Raw genomic sequence first — 10,567 nt, forward strand, 5'->3', positions numbered from 1 at the left:
GAAGGGCAGAGTGATAAAGAACTGTGTGGCTGGAGGACAAGCAGAGCAGCTGGAGGAGGTAGCAATGCAGGTTTACTAGTGACAGATCAAAAAGTTCTCAAAGCTGTTATGTAAAACAGCCAATGAAAATCTTGTGCTATCATTTAGTGTCCCTTAAAGTAACTCCATTGGTTGCTGAAAGAAAGGGATATTTTCTTTTTCAGATGTTTCAAGTGATACATGTTGAAAAACCACTCTATGTGCAGGCAAATAATTGCGTTGAGGCTAGTGAGTGGATAGAAGCTCTCTGCAGGGTGAGCAGATGCAACCCAAAGAGACTGAGTGTTTACCATCCATCTGCTTTTTTGAATGGCAACTGGCTTTGCTGTAAGGCCACATCAGAGAATACAGTGGGGTGTATGCCATGCACTGCGTAAGTAACATCTGCAAAGAAAGGTATATATGTATTTGGGAATAGAAATAAGATTGAATTTTGCATGTTTTGCTGTGGCTTAAGTTATTCACTGCCACGTCTGTGGCCAGAGGGGCCTCATATCAGAAGTGTGTGTGTGTTTTCATTCAGCACCACTTGTCAGACCCATTGCTTAATTTAAAATCATTAAACCTTGTGCCATGTTCTTATAAACATCCAGTACCCATCAGATCTACTTAATAAACAACATAGGTCCGTAGTCCTTATGATGCATAAATTGGTCTTGGATTGTCATTTGGGAATGGCAGTTTTCAACCTTCATGCTTATTCTTCGCTAACGTGGCAGTTCACCTACCATATGTTCTGCCAGGAGCAGAGTTACAGAGTGGGAAGAGGGAAGTTTGACACACCTGGCATTTTTGTTAGCAGCGCTATGTTATCCTATCGCAAAATCTGAAGGTAATGATATATGGAGGAGAAGGTATTTACCAGCTAGATTAAGGTATAGAAGCAATATCAGATTACCAGTACAGGAAGTGGAGATTGACTAGGTATGCAGGTATCTTAATTAGGTTTTGTAATTAATCAGATGAATTGATTAAAAATGCCTGAATCAGTTAATTTGGGCCTCAGCTGAGCTATACATACTCTTTACAAAGCTCCTGAGCCAGCCTGTGTGTTCAGCAAGGCTTGACTTGAAATATCCTGTTCTTTAAAGACTTTTACAGTTTAAAGGTGATCAGAGATAAGAGTGGTGGGTTTCTGCCATGGCTGGAGGGAGAAGGGGCGGGGCCTGTGGAAGAAGCTTGTGGGCTGGATGATGAGCCCCTGAGGGCCAGAGGTTCTCCTGAAGGCCAGAGGTTCCACAGCGGGTCAGAGGTTCCCCATCCCTGTGCTAAGCCATAGTTTAGCATATATGAGCAGAATCAAACCTTGGATTCTCCTTCTCCCCTTTCCTTCTGGCATGGCTCCAAGGATTTGCTTTCTGTTTTTAGCTAGCCAAAGTTTCCCCAGTTTGGATGTAATGATAAACTCTGGTCAGTTTCTTTCACCAAATAAGAGTGTGTTGATACACAACTAATCTTCTCAGCTGATTATCAGGCCTGCCTAGCAGCAACACAATTTGACTTGAGGTCTGAGGGCAGGAACCTACCCACAAACCTCAGACCTTAATTCTCGACTTGTGGTTATTTACATGGGTGGGATGGAAAGGGTCAAAGGATAGCATGCTAAAGCTGGAAGCTCAGATAAAGCAAACTTCTCAGTTCAATGGCAGGAATCAGGGAGAGAATAAACAGGGTTTTATAGCTGCTGCTACCCGAAGATAGCTGAAGGAACCCGTGCAGGCTTTACAGGTGAAGCAAACTTCTCAAGTGTTTAGCACTTACCCCTCTCTTGACAAGGATAGTATAATTGTTAAGTCTTAGCTGTGTAGGAAACCTTAACTTCCCTCTCTCACAATTTGCTGAAAGCTACAGGCTTGGAACTTCTGGCAATCTTCATAAATGTTTCATATCAGTTGATAAGATGGTGACTTAACTGAGAGTAAAAAATGACTGGCTCCCCTTGTATTTCATAAACACGGTGTTCAAGGTCATAATTTGGGTTATCTCAGTTGTTTCCGTCACTTGTTGAATAAAGTACTCATCACACCAAGGAGACATTTATAACACTAATGCTGGGAACCAAAACGGGAAGCTGAACAAAATGCCCAATGGGGAATCTTGCTGTTCTCCTCACACTGACCCGTGTGTCCACTGATCAGTTTAAAACAGGAAGCAGATGTATCCAGTCTCCTGCACATTGCCATACTGGAAGGGAAGAGAGAGTACGGACGCCCAAAGCTTGTTCACATAGTGCTAAGATATCAGTTAGACTAGTTCCAGAATGAATCAGAAGCAGCAAGAATTTTTCTCAGGGCTGCTTGATGCCTCTCAGCCAAACATGAGTTGATAGGTGGATTCCCCCGCAAGCAAAAAAGTCCTCTGCTCTATACTAGCCAGTTCAGCTTCAGTTTTTCACTTGTACACACACCTGCTTGTACAGACATTACACTGCCGTTTAATATGGCAGGCCTAGTATTACTCTCCCACAATAGCTACTTGCACAGTAGCTACTGCTGTATCTTTGTTTGATCCCTTCATTTTAAATCAGTTAAATTCTTTGCTTGCTGTGTTAACACTTCACTTTCTGAAGCTGATCACTTACATTTTGTAGCAGTTCCCATTGGAAACAGTTGTATATTATACTTTCCTATTTGCCGATACACATGTTTTAGTAATATGTTGAATTATGTATGATAACTTAAACATCTGAATATGTATGTGTCAATGTTATTGAGATGTATACTAGGGATGTACGAAAGTCTCTTACCTTTTCGAAGGGTGACATTCGCGGTAGGGGGGGAGGTGCTCCGTCCCTCCCACCGAAATTCTCTTTGGCCGGCTCTGCTCCGAGCTGCCGACCGGGGCTACCCGCAGCCAGACATCCGGCCGCTGGGCAGCCTTCAGGGACGCAAATGGCGGCTGCCATAGCCACCGCCGTTAGCGTCCCTGTATTTTGCCGTGATAGGCTACGTAAATATTTACGTAGCCTATCACAGAAAAAAAAAAGCGGACACAAATGGCGGTGAGTACGGCAGCCGCCATTTGCGTTCCCTTTTTTTTTGCCATTTTAGCTTACGTAAATATTTACGTAAAATGGCAAAAAAAAAGGGAATGCAAATGGTGGCTGCCATAGCCGCCGCCATTTGTGTTCCCTTAGTTAAGCCGTGATAGGCTACATAAGTATTTACGTAGCCTATCACGGCTACATGGAAGAAGCGAATGGCGGCTGCAGATGCGGCCGCTATTCACAAGTCAGCGCAGACAGCAGGAGGTAGGCACTCCGTTTCAGGCCCATTTTGCCGGGTGGGGGGGCGGGGAGGCTTCGTTCCACCACGGATTTCGGGGGGCCGAATGCACGATGTCAATGTTATCAAGATGTATACATTAATCTCCTTTAGAAAATGACTTGCAGTTGTACTTTTATATTGTATTCTAAACTTTTATATTCTATATTGTTTTATGCTGTACTTAATGGTTTTAATTTTTGTGAACCACCCAGAGAGCTTTGGCTGTTGGGTGGTATAGAAATATAATACATTAACTAAATAAATAATAGAAAGTGAAAATACATACAGTTTATACATTTTCCTTGTAGAGGTGTACCTGCTGACATTCAAATAGAGATTGATGGGGATCGAGAAACAGAGAGAATCTACTCACTTTTTGCTATCAATATGCCAAAGCTGCAAAAGATGGAAGGTACCAATAAACTACTCAAATACCACCACCTTATTAGAAATAGTAATGTTGGGGGAAAATGTCCTATTAATGTAAGCTTATATCAGTTTATTGTTGCCAGTTTCTGTCAAAATACTATGGGTTGGATCCAGACAAAAGTGTGCATACTGGGATTGGTGGAAGTTGACTTCCCTTGCCCCTTCTCCTTCAGCCCTTAGGCCCTTAGGGAAGTCTTTTGGGGGGGTCTTCGGCCTATTGGAGGGAGGAGAAGATGGGGAAGTCAGTTTCCAGCAGCCCCATTACACTCATGCTTGTCTGGACCCAGCCCTTTGTAGATACTACTCTTCTTTTTTCAGATGTTACATGGGAAAAGCTCTTTAAACATTCTCTTTCAGCTATTTACACTCTGGTCCTCAAAAAGTTCTACCAGTATAAGTCTCAGTTACTGCATATGTGTTATTATGTGAACATAACATATTCTGGACTTAAAAGACATTTTAGGAGAACATACTTAACTCATTGCTGTATTACAAATGGGACCGAATCATCTTGTTTCTCATCAATGTTTTGTAGTTATTAGACACTTTCCATTATACCAGATAATTTAGCTAGTTGTTAAATTTATGAGAATTAGTTACAGAGTAAATGGCAAATAGGTTCCTGTTATGTCCAGTAAACACCTTTGTTCCTTCATTTTTTTTAATTAAACATCTATTCTTATAAAAAGGTGTACTTCTGAACATGTAAAAGAACAGATTGTTTAATGGAAAATTAAAGTTTCCCTAATAGTGTGGTACATACTTTTTTTTAGAGGTTTGTGGAAGTAGAGCAGTATATCAGGGTCCACGGAAGGAACCAGATGACTATTCTAATTTCATAATTGAGGACTCTTTAGCAACTTTTCAAACTCTTCAGCAAGTAATATCTGTCATAGAAAAGTTGAATGAGCATCATGACAGATATCGAAAGAAAAGATCATCTAGTGCTAAATATGGCAGCGAGTAAGTATTGTAGGTACTTCTATCTTCTCTCTCCTGACAAACTGAGGATCGGGGGCATTGCTAGGCCCAGGCCCATTGGGCCTGAACTCTAGATCTACTTCTCAGAGCTCTGAGTGTCCATTGGTGCCAGTGGAAGTTTTCCTAAGTTTAATTGCGAGGCAGACAGCTTTCATTTGGGGGAAGGAAATCTCAGCTGGGGCATGAAGAATTAATCTCCCTTCCCCACATGCTGCTGTCTTCGCCCCACATGGCAATTAAGCTTAACGGGGGGAAGCTTCCATTGGTGCCAACAGAAGGTTTCAATTGGTGCCAATCAAAGCTTAATGGCCATGCTGGGGGCGGGGGGGTGATTTTCAGGGGAGCACAGTTGGGAAGAAAGGGGCTAATATCCTGTTCCCAATGTACTGTGATCCCACCTGATAATCCTGTCCCCCCACATACATGACAATTAAGCTTAGAAAAAAACTTCTATTGATGCTGAGTGGGGGGGGGGGTATTTCCAGGAGGGCTCACAGGGAGGGCAGGATTAACCCTCCCTTCTCTGTGTGCTCCCCCACATGGCAATTAAGGTTAGAACAAAATCTTCTGTTGGTGCTAATGGGACATAATCTGGGCAAGGGGTCCTTCTCCAGGTACCCATGTGTTAGATCCTGTGTGTGTGTGTGTGTGTGCGCGCGCTGGGGGTATGGCTCCTCTTGATCTGTGTGCCTCCCTGCCCTACGTTGTGGTGCATGGGAAGGTGGCACCAAGTATGGAGCCTCATAGCCTGTGCTGCTTGTATCTTCCTCTGTGCATGTCTGTATTGTGTGTGGGGGGGACACAAATTCCCATAAACCCTCTTCAAGCATTCTTCTGAAAACATGAGGGCTCCAAATGTGTAGGGAATCTAGGCCAAACACACAGCCCAGCCCCTTACATCCCCATGTAGATACACACAGGGACATAGGGAGTGGGACCAGTACGTGTGGCCCTGTTCCTACTTACTTGGAGCTCTCATGTGTTCAGGGAAATGCATGAAATGGGTTATAGATAGCCCTGTAGATTGATGAATGGAGTAATTAATAGAAGGACAATTTATTAAATTTTGGAGCAGGATTTGGGTGGGCATTGGAAAAATAATTTTGGAGTGACCCATTAACTATTCCAAAAGCAAGCCAAGGACAAATTATCTGTCAAATTTTTGAAGCTCCAAGAGGTCAAGTAAAGCCAAACATTTAATGAGTGGTTTATAGGCATGTTTCTGCTACAAAGACCAGAAAAGGAGCATACACGAATGAACAACAGCTACAGGAAGACCAGTTCAACACTATTAAAGGAATTTTGAGCCATTTCAGATATGTCTAACTGGGAGGACGCAGTACCCACATAGACTGTATCACTTCACCTTTGCATATGGCAAAGCGTTTTATTTGAAAGCTGTCTGAGGTGCAAATTGTATGTCTCAAAGTAACTACATCAGAGAGAGAAGTTGAGCTAGGCTTCTTTCTCTAATATAGCAAATGATTTACATGGGATGACTTTCATGTTGGGAATACTTCCAGAAAAGATCTTCTCATGTGAACTTAAGTTATGAGCTTCCCATGAAAAGACTACCTTGGCTACTGGATCCATTCATGGCTGCTACCTAACGGTAATAGGTAACTCTAAGTTGTAACTGTAGTCTAAATATTTAGCAGAGTGTTTCCAATTCTGAATTTTCACAATTTCTGCCTTATTTGCTTAAGGGTCCAGTTTTATAGAGCTGCCTTCCCCAGCCTGGTGCCCTCCAGATGTTTTGGACTCCCAGGATTCCTAACTATTGGCCAGCATGGCTGGGGCTGATGGGAATTGATGTCCAAAACATCTGGAGGGCACCAGGTTGGGGAATGCTGGTCTAGAGCCTACGCTTTATGTTAAAACAATGTTGTGACTGTTTCACCCACTAAACACACTTATCATATATCTGCCCCACCAGCCATCCACATAAAGAATGGAATGTTGTCATAGGCCTGTGTGCATAGTCCAGTCTGAAATCATTACCCCTCAAAATGTGTCTGTGTGTAAAGATTGAATGGATTGGGACTAGTGCATATTGGAGGCCTTAGTCCAAAGTTAAGTCCAGTGGGCAGATATCAGGCAAGTGGACACCATCTTCCCTACCAAACAATTAAAAACAAGGTTTTAATAACATATTACAAACAAGGTTAAAAAGATCTAGAAACAGTCCTCAGGTATTCCATACATTCATATTATAATAATTGATAACTAACTTTCTGGATATATACATTAAGGATCATGTTGCCTTATGGGCTTAATGAGGAATTCATTTGGATGCCATATTTGTAATTTCCTCTGTGTTGGTTTCCTAATTAGTTTCATACTATACTTGCCATTGTTTTATTCTATTATTTGCTTGTTGTATCTTAGCAATATAGTTTTTCTGATTGTAATTTTTGGATTATTTTATTTGTACTATATTTTTAAGCAGTTGCATGGGTTTTAAGATTTTTTTAACTTCTTGGTATGTATGTGGCTTTAAAATTTCTTAGGTTCCTTGACTCTGGGAGCAACTTGTTTAGCAGTAGATAAACGACAGGTACTTACCCTTTGCTAAACTGATAATGCACCTTCACTAAGCCTTGAAGGCCCTTATTTAGTAACTCAGGTTACAATAATAGATGGCTACTCACAGCATCCAAGCCGTATGGTGGAGTAGGACATAGTGTTAAAAATCTCCTTCTTTCTTGGAATAGAGCTAGATACAGTCCTGATCAGTATATACTGATGGAAGAACTTTACCGTCTTGGGTAAAAAAGCCTTAAGGGTTTATATCTGGTGGGTTGTTCCTTTTGTTGCAACGGATTTTTTTATTTTTTATTATTATGGTGTAATAACCTGGGAATTTTTATCAGGCGTTTCACCTTGTTATGTTTTAGGCATGGGAGGAAATGTTTAGACTCCCTTATCCAGCAGGTGTACATATATACCGCTATATGAGAAGCCAACAATCTTACTAGTTTAAAAATTGTTGGTAAATATACCTTTTATTATTTTTAGTGTGTGTGTGTGTGTGTTAGCTGTTTTACCAGTTGTGTCAGTGTTAACATTTTGGATATATTTAAACCTGTTTATTTTTGTTTTACAGGCATTATGTAGAATCTCTGCAATTATGAGACATTATTTGTAAATGGTGATTATATGGGCTGTAATTTGTGTTTATTTTCCCACCCATGAAGACCGTTTAGGTCGAAATGTGTATGGGACAGGGGTATTGCAAAATTTGTATACAGATACCAATTATTATAATATGTATGTAGGGAATACTTGAGGACTGTTTTTAGGTCTTTTAAACCTTTGTAATATTTTATTAAAACCTTGTTTTTAAGTGTTTATTAGAATTGTCAGTTTCCTATAACCTATATTGTTTGGTGGCCTTTTTGTGTGGTTTAGGATATTACGTTTTTTCTGTGAACACTATCTCCCCTACAACACTTGCTTATTTGGAAGGGTTGGGGGAATTAGTTAACATTTGATTGAATTTTGACTGGAGGTTGACAAATTGGCCACAATACAATCAGTAACAAACATGTTCAGCATTTCCCAAGTAAACAGAACCTCACCATTGCCCAACCACCTCTAACTGAACATTACCAGATAGGAACTTTAATAACTTGGGTATAAACACATGGTAATTAGATGGGGGTATGCTTGGAATTTGCAGTTGTAATGCAGGACCACATTAGGAGTCCTGCAAACCATAATAATCAGGAAGCACAACCACATTTGTAAGTGAAATTCAAACATTTGTTCTAATGTTTAAGCCACTGTTTCTATTAAATAGTTTGATATGTGTTTTTTCTTTCTGATCTTTTTCAGAGAAAATCCAATTGGAAAAATTTCCTAGCCTGCAACAGAGATGGGTTTTGAAGAAACTGGAGTAATTTTAACTCTTTAAAAATCCGGGTTCTGTGCTGATTCAGAGTATTTAAGAATGTACATTGCCAACAAATTAGCTGTTCACAATCTATTTAATATTTAATAGGGAAAAGACCTGGGGTATCTGATTTTTTTGCAAGGGGGGTGGGGTGGGGTGGGGGAGATAATCTCCATATTGTTTAAAGAACTCAAAAGTTCCAGAAGATGGAAGTAAACAAAGTTTCTAGAGCTGGAAGGAACTTCTAAACGAATAAGCTTTCTAAGGGAGGAAAATACTACGATTGCAGATGGGATTTTGTGTCTGCCAAGATAATCAACATTTTCATTTGTGAACCATCAGTACCTATTCTGTGGACAATGAGTCTTGGCAAAAGAAATCCCGACAGGAGATAAAAGAGTTTGAAGCTTTACATATTCAGCGCACAGCCACTTTTTAAATTGTCCTTTCTTAATCTACAATAGACATTTTGTAAAAAGAAAAGAAAATGGTGGTACTTTTTTAATGTGCATTTGACAGTTAGTGATGTTACATTTTTATTTGTGATATTATTGAAGCAAGACAAGTCAGGGAGTCTATGCATCTTGTTTACAATTGGAGTGAGTAGTGAAAGGAGTGACATGGGACCACTGTCTGTATTTTTGTCTTTTTTAAATAACCAATTTCTCGTATTTTTAAGAATCAGGCTTTAAGAATATATACAAATTTCATGCTGTTGGGAAAACATTCTGGTGTAATACCAGGTGACAGCTACCAACCAATAACTTAAAAACAGCCCTAAATATAGGTGGTAAAATTGGACATATGTCACATCTAATTGCAACTGGTTGTTTTTGAAAATCACTCCAAGCACTTTAGATATCTGGATAGCCCCAGATTATAATTCTAGATACTTTTTAGTATCTAACCATTATGATCAGTTGAATGATCACTATTGTGGCTTAAAACAATGCTTTTGTGAACATTTTTATATCTAATTTTTTACTTGCCAGGTGAAGTTTCAGACTCAGCTTTGCCTTTAGAAACTGTTAATCTTGCCTTCTTGATATATTTCTAGTCATAGGCTGATAAAAAAAATATGTATGTAATAAACAGATACAAACTATTGCTTGGGAGAAGAAAAGGCTAAGCTTCCTTTAATCAGTATTATTGAATGTGGTATTTAAAAAAGTAATCTGAGGTTTGCTAAGTACTATAAAAATTGATACATTCCCACTGAAGTTACAGTCATGATATCTGTACGTTGCCCTTTAGTTTACTTTTTGAACACTTCTGCTTTTTTACTGTTATTTGCCACAATTGTAATTAATATTGTATTAACTGTTTTAAATATAATTTAGATTTCTATCCAAGATACACATTGCTTAAAATACTGCATCAATTATGAATGGCATGGCATCTCCTAAGAAAATGCAAGGATTTTGCCATAGGATTGAAAGCTTGATCCCAAGACTTACTGCACTAGCAAATAAATGCATGCCCCCAGTGGGACCTGTTTTGGAACAGCTGATACCCATGCCTTATCACTAGCTGCTTTTTATATTTCCTTGAGTTTCAAAAATAGATTGCCATGAAGTGGGGGTGGGGTAGTGGTTCCTGTTCCAGAAACAAGTCTACTGGGCACATGGGCCTAGCTATACAGTTCTTTAGATCATGGCTTTCAAGTAGAGCATGAATAGAAATAAAAATGGATTAGCAGGAGAATGAATGACACAGAGATTGTGTAATCAGAACACTAGAGGTATAAAGAAGTCTAAGAAAAATTACAACTGAATAATAATTGGTAGATATAAAGCCCATGCTATATATAAGATTCAAGTGTAATGCATAATTTGTTGAGGCGACTCCTGAAATAGCTGAAGGGTTATACAGATTATTATATCAGAGATGTTGATCTTTCCATGGCATACAGTTAGTACTGGACAAGGCCTGTAGTATTGGCAGAAGTGATTTACTT

At 39.7% G+C, this 10,567-nt stretch overlaps 1 protein-coding gene across 7 annotated transcripts in view; it reads left to right on the plus strand.

Moving 5' to 3' along the window:
• Positions 1-9,965, plus strand: part of RASA2 (RAS p21 protein activator 2) — a 59,930-nt gene extending 49,965 nt beyond the window's left edge. For 4 of the 7 annotated variants that reach the window (XM_084847172.1, XM_084847176.1, XM_084847174.1 and 1 more), the window contains 4 exons: positions 204-412; positions 3,614-3,717; positions 4,508-4,697; positions 8,553-9,965. In XM_084847172.1, the coding sequence (XP_084703298.1) occupies positions 204-412; positions 3,614-3,717; positions 4,508-4,697; positions 8,553-8,580 (531 nt within the window). In that variant the 3' untranslated portion in view covers positions 8,581-9,965. Of the gene's footprint in view, positions 1-203; positions 436-3,613; positions 3,718-4,507; positions 4,698-6,193; positions 6,278-8,552 lie in introns of those variants that run through there. The other 3 variants (XM_084847173.1, XR_014789588.1, XM_084847177.1) reach the window with 3 other exon arrangements.
• The last annotated feature ends 602 nt before the right edge of the window (positions 9,966-10,567 follow it).

The sequence above is a fragment of the Heloderma suspectum genome, chromosome 3, assembly GCF_057233095.1.
Source record: "Heloderma suspectum isolate Gila_16-S chromosome 3, 16-S_ref, whole genome shotgun sequence".
Taxonomy (NCBI): domain Eukaryota; kingdom Metazoa; phylum Chordata; class Lepidosauria; order Squamata; family Helodermatidae; genus Heloderma; species Heloderma suspectum.